This window comes from Mus caroli, chromosome 2 (genome assembly GCF_900094665.2).
Source record: "Mus caroli chromosome 2, CAROLI_EIJ_v1.1, whole genome shotgun sequence".
Classification (NCBI taxonomy): Eukaryota; Metazoa; Chordata; class Mammalia; order Rodentia; family Muridae; genus Mus; species Mus caroli.
Genome location: NC_034571.1, coordinates 54,860,139 through 54,886,660, shown reverse-complemented (window position 1 = coordinate 54,886,660; position 26,522 = coordinate 54,860,139). Strand labels below are relative to the sequence as shown.

At 40.7% G+C, this 26,522-nt stretch overlaps 1 protein-coding gene across 18 annotated transcripts in view; it reads left to right on the top strand.

Moving 5' to 3' along the window:
- Baz2b (bromodomain adjacent to zinc finger domain 2B) overlaps nt 1-26,522 on the top strand; it is a 269,374-nt gene that overhangs the window by 140,016 nt on the left and 102,836 nt on the right. For 14 of the 18 annotated variants that reach the window (XM_029471676.1, XM_029471677.1, XM_029471662.1 and 11 more), the window contains 2 exons: nt 20,837-20,983; nt 25,249-25,299. In XM_029471676.1, the coding sequence (XP_029327536.1) occupies nt 20,839-20,983; nt 25,249-25,299 (196 nt within the window). In that variant the 5' untranslated portion in view covers nt 20,837-20,838. Of the gene's footprint in view, nt 1-20,243; nt 20,322-20,836; nt 20,984-25,248; nt 25,300-26,522 lie in introns of those variants that run through there. The other 4 variants (XM_029471681.1, XM_029471670.1, XM_029471656.1 and 1 more) reach the window with 2 other exon arrangements.

Here is a 26,522-nt window from a genome sequence, read left to right as displayed (position 1 = left end):
GAAAATTCTAGGGTAGCCTGGGCTACATGGAGAGCCCATGAACTAAAAAAATAAAAATCAAATGATAATATAGAATTGTTTCCCTGGTTCTGACTCTAACCGCACTTAGCCTTCTCTTGTAGTTGAACAAATCTGCAAATGATGGGAGCTCAATGTCCAGGGCTAGGAGTGTAGCCAACACTGACCTTGGCTTAGGATAATTGCTGGGCCTTGTCTACAGTACTGCAATATTGCTGTCATGAAAGAAAATAGGAATCCTCATCTGAAAGTGGGAATAGTAAGACCCGATTTACCTACTTCTCGGCTGGTTTTCGGGTAGAGTGAGCATATGTGTGTACACTTGGGGAGTAGTGCCGTTGTCTTGCTTGTCATTCTTTCTCATTCAGGCTTCAGTGAAATCTTACAAGCTCAAGTTGCTGCTTCTCAAGGCCTCACAGCATGTTAGGAAGCCACCCTTCAGAGCACTGCCTGTGGGTTAACTAGAATTTAATTAGAAATATGCAAGAGTAAGGGAGGAAGCAGGCTTGTGTGAATCAGAATGTTTCTGCAGTTGGAAGCCTGGACCATGAGGACTTTGCCAGCCTGAGTGCCAGCGGACACAAGTGAGGGCCAAAGGGGAGACTCATTTGTTTGGGAGTAGGGAAAAATGTCTTTTAATTCAGAGTGAGGGCAAGAGAATGTTCTCATCTTCACAAAGACCTGGGTTTTTATTTCTATCACAGAGAGGTACAGATACACTATAAGGTTATATAAGTAAGAGTGGCATCAGTGTTCTATCAGAATTACTACTTTAAAAAAGTCAGTGTAGCTAATGACTCTGACGAGGAGGAAAAGAAGAAGGGCGGGGGGGGGGGGCACCTTGCAAGGAGATTGTAGTGTTGACAGCAAATACTGAGGGACGTTACAGACAGACCGAAGACATCCAAAGACATCCACAGGTGAGAGTCAGTTGTGCTTCAGAGGCGGGGCTTGCAGATCCTTTTATAGCCCCAAGGCCAGTCATGTGACTGGTGGAAGGAGGTAGGTCTGGTGTGTGGCCAACTAGTTAGCTCGTACCCTGGTCCAAGGAGCCCTTTTGTTTTGTTGTTTGAGTGAGGACAACATGGTATTGAAAGGTGAATTAAAGAGGGACCTGAGAGGGACTTGATTCCTGCCTCAGTGCCTCCCTGTGTCACCTGAGAAAAGTTACAGGCACTCTACATTCAGTCTTGAACAGAGTCCGGGATCAGGAGGGAGTCAAGTCAAAATAACGTTCTGTTACAGCATGTGTAGTAGTTTATTCCTTTTTATTGGTAATATTTCATTTCATACCCTACCACAGTCATTTACCCACTAACGATCACTTGGGCTATTTTTACTTCTAGATTTTACAAACAGTGATGTTAACAAGGGCATACAGTGCTTATATAGCTTTATAATTCAGTTCAGATAATAGATTGACGTGTAAGAATAGACATCACATGGTAACTCTTACGCTTAGCCTTCGTGAGGAGCCCAGAGACGAATGGAAGTGGGGCCTTACCTCACCATGTAAAGCAGTGACAGCTTCACAGAGGAGTAGATATACTGTCTGGTTCAGTCCCAGACCACAGTAACCTAATCTGCAGAGTCTTTCTAAAGGTACTTGGAGAATTGTCTCCAGTACTACACAACTCACTTTTTAGAATGTTTTACTCTTGGTTAGTACTTTGTTTTACTTTACTGAAATATACAGAACATTTTGGCTCATATCTGTGTATTTTTCTGTCAAATAATGGTTCAGAAATATAATGCATGTCATGCTAAGACAGATTTGGGATGTGCATAGAAAGTACACCATTTTGATTGTGATGATCACAATTGAAATCCAGGCCTTGGGCAGTCAAGGTAAGAGCTGTATTACTCCCAGGATCTCATTATAATCCCTGTCAGAGCATTGCTACACAGGGTCCTGACCCTTCCAAGTACAACTTAATGGTCTTACAAGACTCGGGGATATCAGTTGGGGCAAAAGTATGAAATTCAGAAAATAATAAAAAATGAGAAATTACATATTTAAAAGAATAAGTTAATGTATATTAATTAAAATTTATAATTAAAATGAAAATTATCAGTGTCCAAAAGGAAATAACTTGAGAATTTAAGGACATTACTGGGGGGAAAAAAAGAAAAACTGAAGTCTGAACAAAATTCATTTTTGAACAATGAAGTCATAAAATTAAGAATGAGCATCTAAGGGGAAAACACGGATACTTAAGAATAGACTAAATCTTTGCTGTTGTCTAAAGTTCACACAATGATTATTCTCTTTGATGCTAAATTGCCACGGTGTGGGTAAGCTATAGTCAGCTTGTATTTACCTGCAAGAAGGGTGCTTGCTGTTGTAAATCCTCAGGGCATGTCACTCACCTTTGGTCACATTGAACTTAGGAACACATGACGTTGACTTATTGAGCTTTTCTGTTCTTCCTTTGGCAAATCAAAGCAGTTTTCTACTAAAACGTCTAGCTGGAAGTATGCTAGGCCCTCCCTTTCTTATGAAGCTCTTTCAAGTATAATTAACTCCATTTTATTGATTTAGAAACTAAGGCTCAGCTGCCATTGCTGCATGCTGTATAACACAAGGAATCTGGGAAAGAGAGGGCAGTAAAAAGTCAGAGTGACCAGCAGCTTCGTGGGGAGCCAGACACTCAAGCTCATTGTAATTAGAAGCTGGGGAGTTGTGACCTGGAATTAGTCACATACAGCTGTAGGGATAAAATACAGAGGAGGCTACTGTGCAGCTAGCTTTCTTCAGTTGTCCTGGATCTGTTTCATCCAGTTGATACCAGTTGCCTCCATCGTGCCACACTGTGGACCTCAGGTGCACTGGAGGGGCCGTGTGCACCACAGATCCCTTGGCTCTCCAGACCCCTCCTGGGTCTGTTGACGAGAAAGTTGGTGATAGCATCACCAAGGCACTAGTAACGGAAAAGGTCTGAAGACTAGGATGAAACTGACCATCTGGAACAGACAGACCCAGATGCCTGACCATCACAGCCCTGCAGGAGCCACCAAGAGACAAAGAAGCAGGAGAGCATTAAACACAGTGGGAACGTTACCTTTGATGAGATTGTCCACACTGCCTAGCAAATGTGTACCGACCTTTAGCCTGAGAACATCTGGAACTGTTGAGGTGGCCCTCAATACTGCAGTGTATGGGCCGCAGTGTGGATGGCTGCCATCCTATGACATCATAGATGATGTCAGCAGTGGCACAGGGTATGCTCAGCTTATTAAGAAGCAGCAAGCAAAAATATTATAGGACTAAATTAAAAAAACAAACAGCTGGTGGGTCCGTATGATGGCGCTCAGTGTTTGGGCTATGGAAGGGAAGCGTCTCAGATATGAAATGAGCCGGAGCACCAGTGAGAAGGCAAGGGTGGCATGGTACTTGTTAAGAAATACTCTGCTAGCCTCTTTAGGTGGCAAGGAAAGTAGCTCATGGGAAAACAAGCAAAAAGACAGTATGTACTCAAAGTCTCAGAGAATAGAAAAATCTCAAAAGGATACGTCTGAGGAAGAGGACCTGGGGTTAGCCCCTGTCCAGCCCATCTGTGCTGGTCAGCTTCGGTCAGCTTGATACAAAACTAAAGACATCTGGGGAGAGGGAGCCTCAGTTAAGAAATTGCCCTGGGGGAGTAGGGCATTTTCTTGATTACTAATTGGTGTGGGAGGTCCCGGCCCACTGTAGACAGTGCCGTCCCTAGGCAGGTAGGCCTGAACCACCTTACATACAAGGAAGTTGGATAGGAAGGAAGCTGGGTAAGCCAGTAAGCAGGCTTTCTGCATGGATCCCGCTTCCAGGTTCCTGCCTTGGGTCCCCTGACAATGGACTGTAATCTGTAAACCGCAGTGGGCCCTTTCCTCGCCAAGTTGCTTTTGGTAGGTGATACAGCCGAAGAGCAGTGCGGCACAGCACTCTTGTTTAACTTGTTCTCTGGTTCACAGCCTTGGTTGTGGGATGAGACAGAACTTAATTAGGTTATACCATCTTTCAGAGACAAGTAACGTGGTAAATTTCTACAGCCATTATTTCTGTGAGTCGTGCCTTCTTAAGTTTTTTTTTTTTTTTTCATTAGGGTAGGGTCTAATGACTTTGGAATCAAAGCTAGGGTCTTTTACACATTAAACTGAGTTATATGCCAGTCCCTGTGTTTTCAACAGTATAATGTGTGATTTTTTCCCCTACTTTCTGAATAGAGGTGTATGGAAGTTGTAAACTGGTTTTATGAAAAGTTTTATCATTATTGATTATATGAAAGTTAAAAGATTTTCTTTCCTGTAAAAATCACAAATTATTGGGAACTAGATAGATCAATATTTTCCAATGCATTAGATTATATTTGCAGTGACCCAGAATATTTTGGTGCTTAAAGAAGAGGTCCTATTATATAGATTTCATGATCTCTATCAGGGATCTTCTAAGGAATATGACCCACAATTTTTAACCCAGTATTATACCTATGACTATTCAATAAATATGTTTCTAAGCCTTGAAGTCTAGGCTTGGTAGCCATTGTTTGAATTAGTAGCCAGTGTTTTCTACATTTTTGCTTTGACCAGTGGGAAATATTTTCATACATACAGGTATGGATGAGCAGATTATATTTCTATTTTAGGAATACACACACGTATATGTAACAACAATTAAAAAGTCATGAATTTCAAAGAGACCAAAGGCGGTAATACATGGGAGGTATGGAAAGGAATAGAAGAGGAAGGAAAAGTAGTTATACTATAATCTCCAATAAATAAATAAATAAATAAATAAATAAATAAATAAATTAAAAAAGATGTTCTTCTGGAATTCTGACGTAATATCTCCTGTTGAGAGACTGGGCTGTGCAGCCATTGGCGTCCTCAGCACAGTGAACAGGCAGGTCTTCAGCTGTTGCTGTTGCTGCTCTCCCTTGCCATTCTCTGCCTGCTGTTTATTCTCCAATCACAGTGGGACTGTGAATTTGGGAAATAGAGAGCAGCATGTGTTTATTTGTGGACCCTATGCCAGTGATACCTGGATTTAAACAGTGTTGCAAAAGCACAGAACTTTTGTGATTTTTTTTTTTTTAAACTAGGGCTGTTTTGATGAAAATGTGTGAGAAATGATGAAATACATAATTGGGATCACTTGGTATTAACTTTTGAGTAGCTAGTTTAAATGGACATTTTATAAGTCAGCTAAATTTCACTTAATGGAGTTCCTTGATGATAGTCAGATACACACATCGCAGAAGGCATGCAGCATGGTCAGGCTGCAGCTCTGTCATGGAGGAACTGCTGCTTCGCGTGAACTTGCATCAGTTCACAGGAAAACTTGACTAAGGCAGTCCCTTCCCCAAAGCTGCCAGTCCACCCTCTGACAACCTTAAGCCTCCTAATGCGGAACAGATTTTCCCATGCACGATGTCAGCCATTGAGGTCAGGGTGCTGCTGCTCAATCGTATTTTCGACAAGGATGTTGTTACAGTTATTAAACACTTGGAGTATTAGTGACGTGGCTTAAAATTACTCAGTTTTAATCTCCAGTTCAATTTATGCATGCGATTAATAAAAGCCCTACTGGATAAAGCATATTTATATATTATTTTTTGCTCTGTTTTTATGTGTTTTGTTGCTTGAGGTATGGTCTCTGTAGCCCAGGCAGGCCTCAAATTTATGGCAGTTTTCAGCCTTAGCCTCCCAAGTGTTGAGCTCATGTGTAGGAGCCACCACATCTAGCTGTAAACATTGATGGTCTTTTGTTACCTGAGAGGGCGGAGTGTGGTGTAGCCCAGCCTGACTTTGAGCTGTATTTTGAAAGTGACTCTGGAACTGTGATCCTCCTGCCTCTATCTCGAAAGTGTTGAGGTTATCAGCCGCCACACCTGGTTTATATCTTGACCAGATCCAATCCAGAACTCAGTGTATACAAGGTAAGTATTCTACCAGCCAAGCCACACCTCCACCATTATGTGTTATTTTGGGCACACTGATTTGTGTTATTAAAAATATTTGCTGTCCTGTTGAGTTCCATCCTTAAATATTGCAGTTAATTATAACAAAGGGACGTGCTTTTAAGTAGAGTTAAAGGTATAGCCACAGAGAGGATTATTTCAACTAATTCTGGATGTTATAGTGTAATTTTTTTTCTTAAATCCTAAAAGAATATATTCTGGGCTGGAGAGATGGCTCAGCAGTTAAGAGCGCTGACTGCTCTTCCAGAGGTCCTGAGTTCAATTCCCAGCAACCACATGGTGTTTTTTGTTTTTGTTTTGTTTTGAGACAGGGTTTCTCTGTGTAGCCTTGGCTGTCCTGGAACTCACTCTGTAGACAAGGCTGGCCTCGAACTCAGAAATCCACCTGCCTCTGCCTCCCAAGTGCTGGGATTAAAGGCGTGCGCCACCACCGCCCGGCTTCACATGGTGTTTTATANCGTGCGCCACCACCGCCCGGCTTCACATGGTGTTTTATAACCATCTGTAATGGGACCCAATGCCCTCTTCCGGTGTGTCTGAAGGGACCAACAGTGTACTCACATTCATTAATACACACATATATATATATATATGTATATATACACACACACACACACACACATACATATATATATACACACATACACACACACATATATATATTCTGAGGGTCGAAAGCATTGTGTTTACTATGTTAATGTAGCTGTACTTATTCTGAAGCTGTTGGTTGCTGATTGTAAGATTAACAGGTGGTAATGGATTGACTTCTAAAAGTATCAAGAACTGGTGTGTGTGTGTGTTTGTGTGAACTGAGATTTTTGGCAAATTAAAAATAAGGACTGTAGTTATAAAAATAAAAGTTTGTATTATGAGTTTGAACTGAAAGTGTTGGTGTGGTGTTTTAAAAAAATGCTATAGTTACTTTTATTTACTCATTTTCCTTGTACAATGTGTGGCCATTCTAACATAGACTTGAGAGAATACCGGTTCTCCAGTCAGGATTTTACATCTTGATAATAACAACAGCAGAAGATGTTACAGTATATCTTAGCTACTTGTTTTTTGTTTGTTTGTTTGTTTGTTTGTTTGTTTGCTATAATAAATTACCTTGACGTAGAGTCACTTAAGAGAGAAAAGAGGGGCTGGAGAAATGGCTCACCAGTTAAGAGCACAGACTGCTCTTCCAGAGGTCCTGAGTTCAATTCCCAGCAACCACATGGTGGCCCCCAACCATCTGTAATAGGATCTGATGCCCTCTTCTGGTGTGTCTGAAAACAGCTACAGTGTACTCATATAAATACAATAAATAAATCTTAGAAAAAGAGAAAGGAGGGTACATGGTATGGGGGGATCTAGGGGGAGGAGCTTGGAGCAGTGTGCTTGTAGTCAAGAAACAGAAAATAGCTCATTTCCTCTTTTCTACTCAAGTACAATATTAGTTTAAGATGCATAAATGAGAGTACACACACCTAAGATGTTCCCAAGAATATAAGACATGTACCGGCTACTTTTTGTGTCACCTTGACATAAACTAGAGACATCTGCAAGGAGGGAGCCTCAGTTGGAGGACAGTTGCCTCGGACAGATTGGCCTTCAGTTGAGAATGTGCCTACTAGAGTGCCTTGTGGGGCGAGTTCTGCCCCTTTGTTTCTTGTTTTGTTTTGTTTGATTAATGGTTGATGTGTGTGGACCCATTCCACTTGGGGCTGTGCTACCCCTGGTCAGGTGGTCTTGTGTGGTCTAAGAAGCAGGCTGAGCAGTACAGGGGGTGAACGCTAGAAGACAGCAGTCCTCCATGGCCTCTGCTTCAGTTCCTGCCTTGAGTTCCTGTTCTGACTCCCCTCAATGATAGACTGTGATCTAGATTTGTAAGGCAAAATAAACCCTTTACTCCCCGAGTTAGGCTTAGTCATGATGTTCTATAGGAATAGCAACCTAAGACATATTACAAACCCAGCTCTACTCATATAAGGGTCCAGATGTTAGGCATATTTATCCAAGGTCATGATTGTAGCCAGATAAAACATGCCCAGTGCAGTGACGGTTGGGGAACTCTGACTTCTTCCTGTTTTCTGTTGTCACTGTCCCGAGGACGTGGGCACAGTGACCTTCCTCTTGGGTAGTCAGATAAACACTGAGTTTTGAGGGACAGGGAAAAATCTGACATGTGGTTGTAAGGCAGGGGGAGGGAACGCAGACCAATGCAATAGGAGTTAAGGTAAGGTTTTGGGAATTGAGTGAATGAGCTGGTAGGTGACTCCAGCTGTGGTGGTAGTATGCTTGGAGAATACGCAGTTTTGAGAAGCTGAGGGCATAACTTAGTGAGTTCAGCGTGCACATGGCCCTGGGCTCAGTGCCCTGCAGTGTGGAAAGGAAAAGCATGGCAGTTTTGCCAAGGTCAGCACAAGAGCCCCAGCCCAAGACGCTTGTGGTTCTTTTGTGACTATGGGGAGGAGTAAGGTTGCACCATCACAACGAGTCTGTACCAAACATGAGGGGAAGAGGGGTGTGAGATGACCAGTCAGGCATGAACAATACTGGAGAGAGTAACATGATACTGACAGCACCAGATGGTTGCAGTAGATGGAGAGAATTTGATTCTTTTGGTAAGATGTGGTTGTGCTTAGATTAGACGCATCCACATTAGTAAACTTTAGTGTGTGAATGGATTCTGCTGCTATTTTTCGACTACTGTGGTATAAACTTTTCTGGGAAATAATCTGCTTACCCTAAGGCTTAAACTAGAAAGTGTGACAAGGGAGAGATTTGATGACCTTATAGGTCTCATTTTAAAGTTTTATCTGTTTTGATTCACTTTTTTCAGCTATGGAGCTTAGCTATAAGTAAATGTGTAATATTCACAAAAAGAACTAAGGAAAAGGGTTTTTGCTCCGTATTAATCCCTAGTATTTATGGAACTTGGGAAAAAGTTAAGAATCATCCTCTACCCTAAAGCAAAGCAAGGAGAGAAGAGTCGTTTCATTGGAGCACTTCCCTTACTGTCTAGGAAAAAGCAAAGCAAAACAAAACAGATTCTTCCTCTGGTTCTCTCCCCAAAGTACTAGCTTTTCCTGAATGGTGAAGCTTGACTCCACTTGGTGAAAGGTGTACATTTCATTGAAAATTTATTTCTGTCTGGAGTTCAGCTTTTCTTTGAATTTATTCAGTCTCAAGTTTCTCAGCTTCTTGTATCATCAGGTTTATGTGTTTAACCGAAAATGTAAATTCTGCAGCCATTCTGTCTATACCTTAAGATATCAGCTCTGTGTCCTCCATCCTCTCCGTCCAAAACGATTACTGAGAATGTTGGAACCTGCTATTCACCCATATGTCCTCAAGTCTTTGCTGATAAATGTGTATTCTCATTTTTTACTGATGTCTCTTCAAGTTTCTTAATGCTATTGAATAACTCAGTGAGTCTCTCTCTCTCTCTCTCTCTCTCTCTCTCTCTCTCTCTCTCTCTCTCTCTCTGTGTCTATGCGTGCACAAGTTCCATGTGTACACATATGTGTTTGTGTCTCTTACCTATGCCATTTTTAATTTGTTCTGGATAACTTATGTAAGAACCAAGAATTATGAATGTATGGTAGGGCCTTGCGGTGGTGGTCTGAGCCTTTAATCCCAGAGGAGGCACTGGGATTACAGGATAGCCAGGGTTATGCAGAAAAACCCTGCCCAGAAAAACAAACAAACAAACAAACAAACAGATGCTGTGGTAGGCCAAGACATCCATTCATTACTAGAGGAAAGTTTAGACGAAAGCCGGGAGGAAATTGTCTCGGCACTCTGCTGTTGATTATTAAACAATGATAGTGCCGGCCAACAACATGAATGAGCTGCTTTTCAAAATACATCTGGTCCTTTAGTGGGAAATTGTTAAATGTCCTTGTCATTTTGTGATTCTCTTTGTTAATGGGGATTGAGAAGAAAGCTCTAGAGCTGATGATCATTTATGTGTTTTGCACTATTCTGAGCAACTGCCCCCACCAAGTGCTACCCACTGGCCAACCAGGAGGCACTGTTGGACGTGTGGTTGTGTCCTGTTAAAGTCCCTTTAAGAACACATTTTATCTGGTCATCATCACATTTTCCTGTGCTACATTAAAAAACAATCAAATAAAAACATTACATTTCTCCCTTAAGATATAGAAAGTTATCGCCTGTAATATACAAGCAATATTTTTAATATAAAACTGGAGTAGACAGACCTACAGCGTAAGAATATACGAAGAAATGGGATGCACAAAATCTCATTGCTCTGAGAAGCCACTGTGACCATTTTCGAGAACTCTCCTCAACTTAAGTATTTTCAGTCAGTTCTTATTTTCTTAATATATTATCACACACACACACACACACACACACACATATATATATATATATATATATATATATATATATATATATATATGATTTTTCTATGTAGCCCTGGCTGTCCTGGAACTAACTCTGAGACAGGCTGGCCTCGAACTCTGAGATCCTCCTGCTTCTGCCTCCCACGTGCTGGGACTAAAAGGTGTGCACCACCAGTGCCTGACTGTAAATATTTTTATATACCATCACATCAATAAATGTATTTATTTTGTCAAGGCGATCATTCTTCATGCTATTTATGTTCCTTCTCTATTTCACTCTGTATCAAAATAAGACCATTAGCACATAAGTATTTTAGTTTTTATCAAATCATTGGTTTTTTACTCACTAAAATTTTCCTAATATTTTCATGATCTGTTAGCAGCTTCTTTTTTTTTAATGGTTAGATTTTATGGACCATTGTAAGTAATTTAGGAGAAAAGGCTGTATCAGAGACATTTATATGGCTCTAGACTTTCCTTGTTACTTACTTGCTAGGCTATGATCTATGATTGAACCGCACTTGCCCCAATTATTTTTTTTATTGAGCTGGCTTCCTGCTCTGCTTCCTTTTTTATAGTCTTCAAACAAACAAACAAAACCATGTCTAGAATGAATGTGGCATTCTAGCTGTGTCCTACTACAGATGAAATCAAATGGTTTCTTGTAAAAAAAAAAAAAAAGTTGCTGGCACTACCGCCGTAGACATTGCACGCTGCAGGCAGATCAGCACCCTGAGCTACATGACTGCCCCTCCCTTTACGTTGGTAACACACAGTTTTACTGTGCAGTCCAAACCAGACCAAAACTCAGATACTATGGCCTGTTAAAGTGTGACCTACATCTGTCATAGACAAACACTTAAGACTATCTGTGTATGGCAAGCTACTTAACCTTTTTATGACTATTGTAAAAATTAACAATTATACCTGGAGAGCCGGGTGTGGTGGTGCACGCCTTTAATCCCAGCACTTGGGAGGCAGAGGTAGGCAGATTTCTGAGTTTGAGGACAGCCTGGTCTACAAAATGAGTTCCAGGACAGCCAGGGCTACTGAGAAATCCTGTCTTGAGAAACCAAAAAAAAAAAAAAAAAAAAAAAAAAAAAAACAAAACCAAAAACAAAAACGAATACCTGGAGTTTATTTGCCTTGATTAAAATAGTGAAGTTACTTATCATAGTGCCTGGTTCAAAAACATTCAACAAATAATGTGATTGTGTTGGGGGAAGGTTGAACCAGTGTTGATCCAGGCAGTGGTTTGCCACAGTGATGCTATGTTTAAGTTCACCTACCACCACACACATATCACTGTAAATGTATGTACATATGTGATTTTTAAAAATTTCTCTTTGAGGATTTTTCTAGTCTTAATATTTGTCATATTTTTAGTTCTGTTTATACCAACTTATTTCATTGTTGAATTGTTGTGTCTTAAGCTTTATATAATTATTCTTTTTATTTACTTCAACAAACTCTCACCTAAAAACAGAGAGTTCATTTTAATTATTTTCAAATTAATAAAAAGATGTATATCGGAAAATTTAAAGAGTAAACAGTAGACCCACATGGTTTTCATTTTAGGACTAGAAATGAGGGTAGGGTGCTGGTCTACTGTGCATCAGGCCCTCCCTGGGTTATATGCTCCAAACTGCAAAATAAAGTAAAACAAATTTTCACTGAGTTGTTTTTAAAGCTTCTTGGTAAGATTGCCGAAGACAGGGGTCATGGTGTTTACCATGGCAAGTGTGTTTGCAGCTCTCTTATGTGCTACCCCAAGGCTTGCTTGGCTGCCAGGCTGCTGTGTTAATAATAAGCCCTGTCTGTCTGTCTGCCTGTCTGTCTATAGTGCACAGGCCTGTCTGTGTGTCTGTCTATAGTGCTATGGATACAAATGGAGGGTTTCGTGGACCATATGTTAGTGATATAATGTAACTGTAGTGTTATTCTAGGAGTTAAGGTGCTAACTGTCATTGTTTAATTGTGGAATATATATATATATATATATATATATATATATATATATTCAACAATGGTTCCTATAGGAAGAATGGGTTTTTAATAAGGAAGATGCAAGTACACTTGTAAACAGCTAGGAGTCTCATCAGGGTCAGAAAGGTTCTAAGTTTTATAGATCTATAGTCTGTCACAGCTACTTTGTGGCTATGTGGAAGCAGTCACCATTAGTAAAAGAGAGATTGTTAGATCTTCAGTCTTAGTGACGTGGCAGAGCAGTGTGGTAGCTGTGGTGATGGAGAAACGTGGATAAATTTCAAATTCATAATAGAAATAAAATAGATCTGATAGGTCAGAGGATGGACATGTCTGTGCCATCCCTCTACACGGAGCATCAAGTCCTGACTCCTGTGTGGGGTCAGCTTCATGATTGAAGAATCATTACATAAACTGATTTGTACTCACCCCCCTACTGCCGCCGCACCCCCCCCTTTCAGATTTGTGCCATCTTGTACCAAGGGGTCTTTTTCCTCTTGGTTGACTTATGGACTCTTTTTGGCAGAGCCACAGGTTCGTTTGATCAGATTTTGCTTAATTTTCATTTCACTACTTACTGTGATCCCCCAGTGTACTAGACTGCTTCTCCCATGGATTTAACTGCCATCAATGAACATGGCATGAACATGGCAAAACATTAAAATGGCATAAAAAAATATGTACAGTGAAAGCTTGGACACCAAGTCTCTAGCCCTTTTCCTACAGTTGGCATTTTCTTAGTTTTGTCTACAAACATTCTGCCAACATGCACACATTAGACATTACCTCCATCCCCTTATCCTGAGCACAGAGGAGACTGTGCTGACTAACCCTGTCTTTTTCACTTAACATGTTAGCTAACACAGATCCACCTCTTCCTTTAAAAAAAGGTATAGTCAGTTCGAACTTGAATAGTTCGTATTGATGGACACATTGTTTACTGTTTTGCAGGTGTAACATGCTAATGAACTCATTTATATCCATTTCTGGAAGTGCATTTCTAGTATAAATACCCTTGAAGGCCTGAGCAGGGACAGTGTCAGAGTCTAAAGACAAACCTGATATGAGGGTGACCAGAACAAAGGCAAAGTTTTAAATGTGTTCTTCATTGTTTCTAACCATTTGTTATTTAGAAAGGATGTATTTTTTCCAATTACTACCTGATCCCACTGAGAGGAATGGAATATTTATCTTAGTTCATCTCTTAAACTGCGTCCATATTTTATATAGGGTTAAACAACTTCTCTTAGATACATGGCTTATTTGTTGAATACATAGCTTGCTGCTGTTTTCTAGAACAGCCATCACAATTTCTACTAAAATTTGAGTTGTCTTTCTTAGTTGAACAAAGCTTTGGTCTTTTGTTTGTTCTTTGGAGTGTCTCATGTTTGGATTAGTTAATCAGACATTGTCTGTCTTTATCTTTCAAATCTTTGTATCTTTGTTAGAAATCTCTGAGCTTAAACCCATAGATTGATTAGACCTGTGGTTTAGTTGATCTACAGACATGTTCTAATCCTTTGTTATTATTCTCATATATCTATTTGTCTAGGATAACTTCTTCCCTACAAATATTTTCTTTCAAAGGAGTGCTTAATCTTTTGGATAGAAAAAGATACCCCTGAATAGATTATTTATTGAGTAATAAATATAAAAGCCAGTGATTTGCTTTTGGATTATTTTCTCATTTTCAGGTCTCTTGAGATCTCTTAAGTAAATTTTTAAAAGATTTATCAGAAACCTGTAATTTAGCACGGTGTGATTTGGGCCATGGAGAAAGCTCCCTTGGCAGAGTGATTGCCTTGCATGTGTGAGGGCCTGAGCTTGGATGCCAGTATCCACTTAAATGCTGGTCCTAGCAGCATGTGTCTGTTACTGCAGAGAGCTCCAGATTCAGAGAGGGACCCTATCTCAGATGAGGTTACTAAGGTGACATTTGACATTCTTGTGCTCAAGTACACTTGTGAAGACACCTATCCAACACATGCATATAACATACACACGTGTGTGAAAACACACACACACACACACACACACACACACAGAGCCTTACTCTAAAGTCCAAGCTGACCTGGAATTCTCTCTGCAGCTCAAGATAGACTCAGATTTGGGACAGTCTTCCTGAGCCTCTGAATTGCTGGGATAGCAGGTACAGGCCACACTGGTGGCTTAGGAGTTTTATTGGTTAGGAGAGGGTTGTCTTTTAACTACCAAGTGTGGAAAACTTACTGGGACTTGCAGTTAACTTCAGTTCCGGCACAGAAGCAATCTTGGGAATCCAAAACTGAGTAGTAGATCAGACTGAGCACAGAGCCTCATCATCTGACTTCTTTTCAGGATGTAAACAGGCAGCCAGCTAGCTGCTCATGGTTGTAGCTCAGTGCGAACTGACAAGGAAATAGTGAAATACTTTTGTATATTTGTATTTGAAATCATAGCAGACTGTCTAGTTGCTTGAAATAACATTTTGAAAAATAGTAAGATTTTCCTTCTTTCTTTTTCTTTTTCTTTCTTTCTTTTTTTTTTTTTGTTTTGTTTTTCGAGACAGGGTTTCTCTGTATAGCCCTGGCTGTCCTGGAACTCACTTTGTAGACCAGGCTGGCCTCGAACTCAGAAATCCNTGGAACTCACTTTGTAGACCAGGCTGGCCTCGAACTCAGAAATCCACCTGCCTCTCCCTTCCAAGTGCTGGGATTAAAGGCATGCGACACCACCGGCTCCTTCTTTCTTTTTTCCTCCCTCCCTCCATATCTCTCTCTTTCTCTCTCTCTCTCTCTCTCTCTCTCTCTCTCTTCCTTTCTTTGTTTCTTTTGTTTTGATTTTTTTTTCTTTTTTTTTTTTGTCCCATGAACTCACTCTGTAGACCAGGGTGGCCTCAAACTCAGATCTGCCTGACTATGCTTCCCCAGTGCTGGAATTAAAGGCGTGCACCACCTGCCCAGCTGATAAATGTTTCTTAATAAAATTATTTGCCCATGTATATATTATACCCACAAAGTAATGGTGTTTCCTGTCTGGTAAGATCTTGATGCCACATACTTCCCACAGTCTTTTAGTAGAAACATTTTTGTTTGCTGTTTGGCCATTATTTCTGTCTGCTACCTGATATCTTGGAGCTTTATATATTCAACTTTTTGATCAACTAAATGATTTTTAAAATTTGTTATTATTGTGTGTTTATGCACCACAGCACAGCACAGAGGTCAAAGGACAGTGTTCTGGAGTCATTTCTCTTCCTCCTTGTGTGAGTTCTAGGGATTGTGTGACAAATGCCTTTACCTGCTGAGCTACACTTGTTGGCTATAGAATCCTTGAATGGGACCATCTTTACAACTTCTAGAAAATAATAAACTTATACCACTGTGTGGTTAGTGGATCCACTAAGGTAAGAGACAGGCAGTGACTGTCCCTTGATCCTCTTCCTAATTGGCATTATATTTAAAAAGGAAGGAGCCAAGTGGTGGTGGTGCATACCTTTAATCTTGGTACACTGGAGGCAGGGGCAGGGGCAGGGGCAGGTAGATCTCTGAATGTAAGGCCAGCCTGGTCTACAGAGAGAGTTCCAAGACAACTAGGCCTACACAGAGAAACTGTGTCTTGAAAATGAAAGAAGCAAACAAGTAAGAACCCCAGAAAATGGAAGGACTCACTGATTCTGTTTTGGTACTTTGGCTTCCCACAGAGAACTTTTGGAGTGTTAGCAGAGTTTCCACTGTTAGTAATACTTCCCGGGAACACAACTAAAGCCTGTTCCTTTACAGATGGACGTTTAACCGGCACTGCCCACAGGAGCCGGGGACCCATTGGCACTGTTTGCTTCCAAACCTACATTTGTAGATATTTTTGCAATAACTTGTTAGCTCCTCATACACCCAGTGAGGAGATGAACCCCAGGATCTCCCATGTGGTAGGGGAGCACCCCACCTCTGAGGAATACTCCAGATCAAACCAGTACTTTAAAAAAAACAAAAAAAAAACTGGTACTGTATAGCCCTGGCTGTCCTGGAACTCACTCTGTAGACCAGGCTGGCCGCAAGCTCAGAAATCCACCTGCCTCTGCCTCCCAAGGGCTGGGATTAAAGGCGTGTGCCACTACGCCCAGCCTAAACTGGTATATTTTTAATAGTACAATATTGGTGCATATGAAACAAGGAAGTTAGCTGCTATGTTGATTCTTTTAATCAACATGTCTCCCTTCCCTATTGCACCTGATGAGGCTATGCCTACCAGGTGTCAGTGTTCCGAACTCCTGTGGTTACACAAAAGAATATTTGATATGCATGCGTGTGAGCAACAGATCTGATCGTTGGTTTCTTCTTTGTACAGAAAGTCATGTGCAAAGAAGATTTTTGTGGCCTTTTTGGTTTTTTCACAATCCTGATGATAGTACGTCCTCAGGATTGTTACAAATTAAGGTCACTTTAGAACACAGAAGTGAGTTTATCTTTTCTAGCATGAACACTGTGACAAATGACAGCTGCATGCCACTTATTTCAGTTTTACACAATTAGGAAAAATTGTATAATATTAAATTCTTAGAGGTACTTTGACCAAATAGATCCAGTATAATTTTTCCATTTACTGCATTGGCTTAGGCTTGTAAAATGAGCTTGAATCATTGTATTATTGTAGTTGTTTAGAGTTACTTCTTTGAAGAAAACCCACCTGGTGTGAGTGCTGGGAGCCAGGCTTAGGTCCCCCAGAAGAGTGGAAAGTGCACTGAACTACAAAGTCATCTCTTCAGCCCCCAATTTTGTACTATAATATTATGTTAAGTTTCTAGTTGTAGTAATTTTTACCCTAATTTATTCTCTCCCTCCCTCCTTCCCTCCTCCTCTCCCTCCCTCCCCTCCCTTTCCTCCCTCCTCTCCTCCCTCCCCCCATCTATCCCTCCATCTGGGAATGTAGTCTAGGCTGGATTTGAACGTCTGGGTCTTCACCTTCTGGGCACAGCCTTCTTGATAGATGAGACTATAAAACGCACCACTAATCCTGGCAGCTGGTCAACTCTCTAAATAACGAAGTCTTAAGTCATACCTTAGAAACTATGTAATTTTTTTTTCTTTTTTGGTTTTTGGAACAAGGTTTTTCTTGGAGCCCTGGCTGTCCTAGAACTTGCTCTGTAGAGCAGGGTGACCTGTTTCAGAGTGCTGGGCTTAAAGTCATGTGCTACCACTACCTGGCTAGAACTGTATAATCTTATTGATAACCTCAAAAGATGCACTTACATGTATTTTATAGTTTACCCCAGGAAAATGCTAGGGAGGGAAATGGTGTTCTCATAGTGCATTCACTCATCTTAACTTTGTGATTATAAAGGCAGATAGAAATGTTGGTGATGGTTTGAATCCCAACAAAAAGGATGTTCTTAAAGCAAAGTCAGAATGGAAGGTGGGCGGTTACAGGAGCAGAGTCAGATGGGAGCTCTGCCCCTGGTAGAATCTGAAAGTAGGTCATTCCTACACATCTAAATGTTTTTTGTCCTAACAAGTTTTTCTTCAATTACTTGATGAGTTAATTTTACCGATTTGTAACTACTCTATCTTCGTCGAATACTTACGACAGCAGACTATTTTATCATCTGTTTTTGTATTATAACGTATTTAAAAAGTTTTACAATAAAAGTCCATATACAAAGATAGCTATGAGCTGTTTACTTGGAAGGGAAAGTGAAGGGATTACAGAAAAATACAGCAGGCTCCTCTGTAGTTAGAGCAGCCATGGAAAGAAGCTTGGTGGCTACCCCATGGGGCTAACACAGCCAACATCTGTTTGGCTAAGCAATGGAAGAACATGACACAGATATATGCGGAGCCTGTGAATACTAATGTGCACTCTAGATATCCCTTTGGTTTCTTTTTACCACCACCTATATTCACTGGTAATTATAGAAACAAATTTTTGCTTATTAAGACAAGCTAGTCTGGATGTGATGGTTCACACTCATAGCCTCAGCTCTTAGAAGGCTGAGGCAAGAAGATTGCCAGGAGTTCAAGGTCAGCCGGTCTCTGCTGTGAGACTTTAGTAAAAACCAAAACAAACAAAACAAAAGCCAGAAACCTAGATCCCTGCTAACAGCGAGAGTGTTAGACCCTCACTACCCATTTCCATTTGCTTCTTTGATCTCAGCATCTTTATGTTACTTAAGATCTGTCACCCTCATATAGACACACATCGAGGCAAAACGTAAAATAAAAATAAATTATTTTTAAAAATTAGAATTGATGAAAAAATAATTTCTGAAGAAGGTGTTAGCCATAGGTCTTGGCCATACACCTTAAAGGGCATTTTTTCTGTATCTGACCCTAACCAGCCTTTAAACATTGGTCGATTTAGCCATCAGTAGGACCTCTGTCTTTTTCCTAGACAAATACTGATAAAGACCAAGATTCTATAATAACGTGAGATACATACCATAGTAGTTGCATCTAAGGAGGTGATTGGCGGCAGTACTGGGATTTTAAGAGTAGCTACTGAATTGTATAGGAAGCTTTTTGAAGTGGTCTCACTCAAAATGCTTAAGAGAGCCACAAGATTCCCGTTCTCTTGTGATTCCTTTATCAAGAAAATATGTGTGTGCTTGAACTCACTTGATGCTTCAGCATTAACCTTGTACTTAAGCACTCTAAATCTCAGGATGTGATTGAACAACTTCTTCAAGAAAATCTATTCTGTCTGAATTGCCAATAGCATATAATGCAGATACTTATTTTGTAACAAGATTATTATTGGTGAGAGCTTACATGTGATGAGTCGTAAATTCACTAATAGATGAGCACTATCTTTTCTTCTTTTTGCTTAATTCATAAACTTTGTGATTTCTGTGCTTAGTTGGGATATTAAAGTGACCATGGTCTGTTAGGTCCTCTTGCTTGAATATCACCATTTCAGTGAAATTGTAATCTATGTTAGATTTAATCTACAGCAGCGAATTGCATTAATAAGGATGCTAAGAAGTGATTTGGTCATTATAAACAGTTCATACTAAGGCTATTGAAACCATAGTGGAAACTTGGCTCTAATAAAACTCTAAAGAGGGGTCTCTCTCTCTCTCTCTCTCTCTCTCTCTCTCTCTCTCTCCCCCCCCACCTCCCTCCCTCCCTCCCTCCCTTCCTCTCCCCCACCCCATTCCTGGAAGTTTCTGAGTCATCCAGACATAAGATGCTTCTGTCCAGAGTGAGAAGATGAAGACACCGTTTGTTTATATTGATGTCTTCTTTCTTTTCTTGCCCTCTCAGCCTCCCTCCTATTTTCTTCCCCTACTGTCCTTCCTCCTTCCTCATTACAGGGGATTTCCCAGTGTTGCTCAGGTTTGCCTTTAACTAGCGAGACCCCATCTCAGCATTTGAGTTTATAAGCGTGTACACCCATGCTCAGCCTGTACTGCCTTCTTCCCTTGCCATGGTGGTTCTCACCTTTTCTGACCTTGTGACCCATACAGTGCCCATGCTATGGTGACCCCACCACCACCACGAGGATATTGCACTGCTACTTTATAACTGTAATTTTGCTACTGTTATGAGTTATAATGTAAATATCTGAGCTGCAGGATATCTGATACGCAGTCCCCACACACACACTAAAAGAGGGTCACAGGTTGCTAACAACGGCTTCACAGTAATACAGAACAGGGCCTAAGAACCTTGAGAAGAGTGAGAGTATCAATTTTTCCCAAGTTGATGACCTCACACACTTGCATGAATCTAGGCCATTTTATAGATGCACAAAATGAGATTGATTAATGGATGTGGTGCCCCTAGAATTCAGTTTGCTCCAAGCTGAGTTGCAGGGACACATGCATGCCTGTAGCCCCAGCTATGAGACTGGGGTGGGAGGGGAGTTTAAAACCAGCTTGAGCACAGCCCTGTCTCAAAAACAAAATTAAACCTGGTTCCTAAATGGTCGTCTTAGTTTGCGTTCTGTTGCTGCAACACCTAGGACTGAATGATTTATAAAGCTGAGAGTTCTGAAGTCCAAGAAATAGAAAATCTGAGCAGCTAACCACGTGAGTTGGCCTCCCTGGATGGCTACCTGCTACACCAAAAAAAGGGGGAGATGTATTTTTATAAGAATAAGATTATTTGCTCATTCCTGCCCTGTTCTATGAGAAAGGCATCAAAGACTTAGAGTCTTCTAGACCCCACCTCCTCCTCTCACACTGAGGACTTAAGTCTGAGAGTTTGGACAGGAGTATTTCAAGCCTTAGGAGTATTTTGTTCATGTTTCACCTTTTATTTCTAATTGATATTAGACTTTTTTTAAGATTTATTTTATGTAAGAACACTGTAGCTGTCTTCAGACACTCCAGAAGAGGATGTCAGATCTTGTTAGGATGGTTGTGAGCCACCATGTGGTTGCTGGGATTTGAACTCAGGACCTCTGGAAGAGCAGTCAGTGCTCTTAACTGCTAAGCCATCTCTCCAGCCCAATATTAGACTTTTTAAAAATAGGTAAAATGTATAAACCTGTCTAATTCTTTTGAGTAATTAGGCCTAATCCAATCTTTTTCTTCTGTCATAGATATGGAGTCTGGAGAACTGTTGCCATCCTCACCAGCCTCCTCCACTACACCAACATCATCTTCTGCTCCTTCCGTGGCTTCAGCAGTTTCAAAGAGCAGCCTTTCCACGGGAGCTGCTTCACTTAGTTCTACAGCCAGCCCATGTGGTTAGTATCCTTTAAGCTTGCCTTTAGAGACCTGTTCTTTCAGGATTTTGTATGTACATATAACACTGGGCTCTAAGTAGCATATTGTCCTTCTGACATGTTGGATAATTGCTGGGGTGAATGTGTGCTCTTTCTGCTTCATTTAGATTTTCCTCTGGCAGAGTCCTGATTACTCCTGTTCTCCACATCCGTAACTCTTCCCTGAGAGTTTAGTCTTAGTTTCATGATTAAGAGTCCCAGGGCCATGGAAAAGGGAAGCCCTTGGTGCTGGTGATAAAGTCTTTGCTTTTAACATTTGTAACACTGTACTTCCTATTTAAAGTGAAGCGGTGTGGGCTGAGGGCTATATATAAGTGGTGAAGCCTTTGGTTCAACTGTACTTGGCAAAGTCCAGGTATACACAGGTGTAGACAGGCTGGCTGTGTGTTGTCTTCCAACCCAAAGATGCTTTAGAAGATCCCGTTCTATATAATTCAGTCTAATCTGCTTTCTTGTCTTCTTACTTGATTTGCTGCATTGGCCCATGTGTTAATCTGATCATTCTTTTTATTTAAAGTCATGGTGTGAGTGACAACGAGTTTCACCCTGGATCTTAGAACAGTTTGATCTCATGTTTTTGATCTATAGAGAACAATAAAAACAGAACTTTCATCTTTAAAATAGAAAACCTCAAGAATTCTTTCATGGGTTCTTTGATAGCATCCTGCTGTTTCAAACGTTATCCTAAAGTTTATTTCTTTGTCATCTTAGTCACTGGTGGTGCTTATACAAATTCCTTTATGCACTAAAGGATATACATTGAGTTTGCTTTCAGACACTAAGCAAATAGCTATTTTCTGTTGAATCGATCCCTTCCCTAGCTCTGAAGTTACACTCACTCATAGCTGAGGCTGTTGCTATGATGAATCCCAACAGAGCAGGTGAGATCCTGGATCAGAGGCACAGTAAACGACAGGAGCAGGCTAGCATGGCTTCCCTCTGTCCACATCAGCTCTGTGGCTCGATGATGTGGAGCAGGGTTGTGAGACAGTCAAGAGCACCTTGCTTGAGAACACCGCTTTTATCGTGAGTCGGATAGGTGTCCTCTTTAAGGATATGCAGGGGGCTTTGTTCTGTTTTTTCTAAATCACCTAAACTTGTTCATTTTAAGTCCAGTCCTGAAAAGTAGCTCAGGTCAAGAGAGCCAAGGCCTTGCCTTCCTGGGACTTGGATCGATAACATTTTGAGGTGTTTAAAACCAGGGGAACCTTCACTTTGATTGCCATAATTGGGACAAAAAGTATCATTGCCATGAGAACAGTTAGGACTATTGACATATGTGGGTTTTATTGGTTTTATGAATAATATTACAATTGTATTATAAAATACAATTTTATAATATTATTTCTTCTCATGAAGGAACTTTTTTTTTCTTCTACATAAACCACTTGAGTTCAAGGCCAGCATGGTCTACAGAGTGAGTTCCAGAACAGGGAAGGCCACACACAGAGAAATCCTGTTTTGAAAAACCAAAACAAAGAACTAAACAAACAAAAAACCCCTCCAAAACTCCATCTTTTCCTAAAAAATAATTTAGACAGTGCTCACCGAAATAATTGGGTATGTTAAATAAAATCAATTAACTAATGTATTAAAAGAGAGGCTCTAAAAAAATAAAAAGCTCTTCACTGAAGGAAGACAGCTTTGCTTAAACAGTGTCTAATGATGTTAGCCTGGTGTTGCAGATACAGCCGAGCCTCTTTGCCCTTGGTCTAAGTGCTGGGTTTCCTGGTATGAGCCATCACATCTAGCAAGCCATGAATATGGAGCAAAGACTGCAGTGAGTAAGAGGCAAGCCAAGAGGAGTACCCACCCACTCACGCACTCACCCACCCACTCACTCACTCACTCACCCACTCACTCACTCACTCACTCACTCCAGTGCTTATAAAGACATTTGTTTGCCAGGAACAGAACAATCCTGAACAACCTTTGCTCTGCCCTGAGCAAGGCAGATCCATGCCATTAGAGCCTTTGTGTAGAACAGCAGCTGCTGCACACCATAACCAAGCCCACAGACACTCAGGTACCTACCTACATACTGACTCCAAGGAAAAGTTGAGAGAATGACATTTAATATAATTGCGCACACCAACCTTACAGAGTACATTTGTTTGAGAATTTTGACTGTTTGACCTAATACAGAGATAGAACATTAAGTAATTTAAATCATAGTCAATCTGTACTATAGTCTACTGCTTTTTCTTTTTGTACATTTTTCAGGTCAATCCCTTCAAACAAATGCTAAAATCAATAAGCCGAATCTGTAAAGCTGATAAACTAAGACTTTTGTGGTTAAGGATATACTAGGCATGCTTTTCTTTAAATGAATATTTACATCATTATCTCAGTCCCTACAAGTGTGAGCCAAGATGGTGCATATGAGGAAATTGTTAGGTTGATTAGTTCTCAGTGTTGTGTTACACACACACACATACACACACACACACACGTAGGTTAGGTAGGAATGTTTAACTATGACGGCAAAGCATGGGAAACACATCACACATAGATAGGCAGTGGGAGTAACCTCAGATCCTGAGGCTCCTGATTAAATCTGCCTCGGGAAGTGTGAGGCTGCTATTCTCACATATGTACCTCACAGCTTCATGAGGAATGTCCTCTCTAGACAGAACAGCTCTTCAGCCGAGGCCAGGGGAGTGAGGTAAGTCAGGGTTGCAGGCCAAGAGAGTGAATGCTTTTCCCAGAAGCCCCACCTAGAGATTTTCACTTCATCTCTCCAGAATTGTGTGAGTGATAGCCTTGGCTTCAAGGAAGGACAGGAAGTGTGGGTTTTAACAGACCATATTATGGGCCTTCTATTAGGAAGAAAGGAAGGAAAGCTGGCATGGGCATATGTGCTATGGCTTTATAGAGGACAAGAAGGAGGCCATGCTAGGAGCAGGCCATGACAGAATACTTAGAACCTAATATGCATGCACAAGAGTTTATGCAGAATAATGAAATGATTAAAGGCAAGGACTTTGCAGTCAAAGACTGGGAGATTAAACCTTGGCTTGTCCACTTTTTAGCTTTGTGAATTACTTTTCGTAAGGTTCACTTGTTTCATTTGTAAGGACAAGGAGTAGCAGCTGGTTTAAGTATTATGATAAATGAAGTAATGACTGACCTACAGTTGATGCCTGGTAAATTGTAACCATTATTTTTTCTTATCCTTTATCCAATTAGAATGGTTTGGTATAGCGACAGTAATCTCAGGTGACACTTCTGGCAGGGTGTGACAGTTTGTATGAAGAATGCAACCAGAGGTGAAGAGGGTCTTACATTTATATTAACATTTGTAGATAGATACATTTATTCACATGTAAAATGATGTGGGCCCAGGTTGAGGAGGACTGGAAGTGTGGCAGGAAACAAGGCTCCAGAGACAGTGGGTAACAGATTCATCTGAGATAGAAAGACCATGTGGAGGCATATAGAGAAAGAGAAGCCCTAACATGACCCGGCGTGTTTACTGAAAGGCGATGTAATGAGAGGTGTGAAGAGGAGATGTATTTGTAAGGATACAGGACTAGGTTATCTTTATGTTTATTATTCGCCAGTGGTCTATATATTTATATTCTGTGTTGTTATTGGTAGAAAATGTCAATATTTCCAGTTTTGAGCATTATAAATAATGCTGTTAAGGACATCACTATGTATAGAAACAGATACATTTAAGCATGTTCTAACGCCTGTAGGATCACTTTTCCTGACAGCTGTGTTTTACAGTCCTCATGTCCAGCACCTGGGATCGTCAGAGCTGGAGGTATTTTTTGGTCAGTGAATCAATGCTTAATTGAGGTGCTTTTTCAGTTTTTTGTAAGACTTTTAGCTTCTCGGTTTCTTTTTTTAATGCCTGCGTAGGGCTTTGGATCGTATTTCTAATGAGTCAATTTTTTTCCTTGAGTATTTGTGCATTATTTTAGATATGAAATGCCTTTAAATTACACGTGTGGAGACACCTCTTCACCGTCTGATATGTACGTGGTTTTGTTCCTTATACATTATCTTTTGATAATAAAACGTCCAGCTTGGATGAAGTCAATCTTAGTGGTCTCACTTCTGGTTGCTTCTGTGTCTTGCTGAGGAAGTCCTGCTTTGCATTCAAGGCTAAGCATATATATTTAAGATTTGACTCACTTCTTGGCTTAGCCTAATCTGGCTACTATAACAAAACACCACATAGTTGGTAATTTATATGCATTAAAAATTTGTGTTTACAGTACTTGAAGCTGGGAAGTCCAAGATCAAGGTATCACCTGACTCAGTGTCTGGTAAGTGTCTAAGTCTGTTCCGGGGTTACTATTACATGATACTGGCTCAATATTTTATCAAGTATTTTCCATGCAAAGAGACTTACATGACATTTCATTCTAATGATTAATATTCTAAACATTATGGTACTATCTGGTGAATGCCCCCTCACTTACAACAAACATGGAAGGGAAGTAGACAAGGAAATAGTCATTTGGAGAATGTACCAAACACGGTATGGCATTGTTATCACAGTCCACAAAATCTAACCTGTTCTGGAGAACTAGTTAATCACTTCTGATGGTGACCTAATAGTTTCTGTTAGTTCCTACATCTTAAGAGATGCGCCTCTTTTTAACATATTGAGTACTGAACTTTCAACACATGGAATTTTAGGGAGCAAAGTGTATCTAACCGACAGCATTGAAAGCTTTTTACTTAGAGATTTTCACATTCTTCATGTGTCCTTCCTCAAAGTAGAAAAAAATCAAAAGCAAGTCAGTATAGCTTTTCCAGTGGAATAAGGTTCAGGCCCTCAAGAAAAGTAAGAAGGTTGTAGTTCTCGACCTTTCACCCTGACATAGCTGTCTCTTGTGAGGCTATACCAATGCCTGGCAACTACAGAAGTGGATGCTCCCAGTCAGCTATTGGAGGGATCACAGGGCCCCCAATGGAGGAGCTAGAGAAAGTACCCAAGGAGCTAAAGGGGTCTGCAACCTTATAGGAGGAACAACAATATGATCTAATCAGTACCACCCAGAGCTCGTGTCTCTAGCTGCATATGTAGCAGAGGATGGCCTAGTCGGCCATCAATGGGAGGAGAGGCCCTTGGTATTTCGAAGATCATATGCCCCATTACAGGGAACGCCAGGGCCAGGAAGTGGGAGTTGGTTGGGGAGCAGGGCTGGGGGAGGTTTTGAGGATAGCTTTTGAAATGTAAATGAAGAAAATATCTAATAAAAATGCCTTAATAAAAGAAAAAAAAAACAGTGCCACCCATCTTTAGCCCAACGGGACATATTTGAGTTGCTGGTAGGAGTGTGGGTGAAGCGTTACCATAGGAACATGGCTGATCAGTAGCTCCTGCATCATCAAAGTCCCACACTAGTATGATGGTAATTCTTGAAAGCTGCATCCTTTGTGCACAACTTGTTGGCAGCTCCGAGCGCTGAAGAGTCTATCCTCCCAAACATGGCTGCTTTCATTATCTTCCCGAGGAGTTTTATGAATCCTTAAGTCTCAG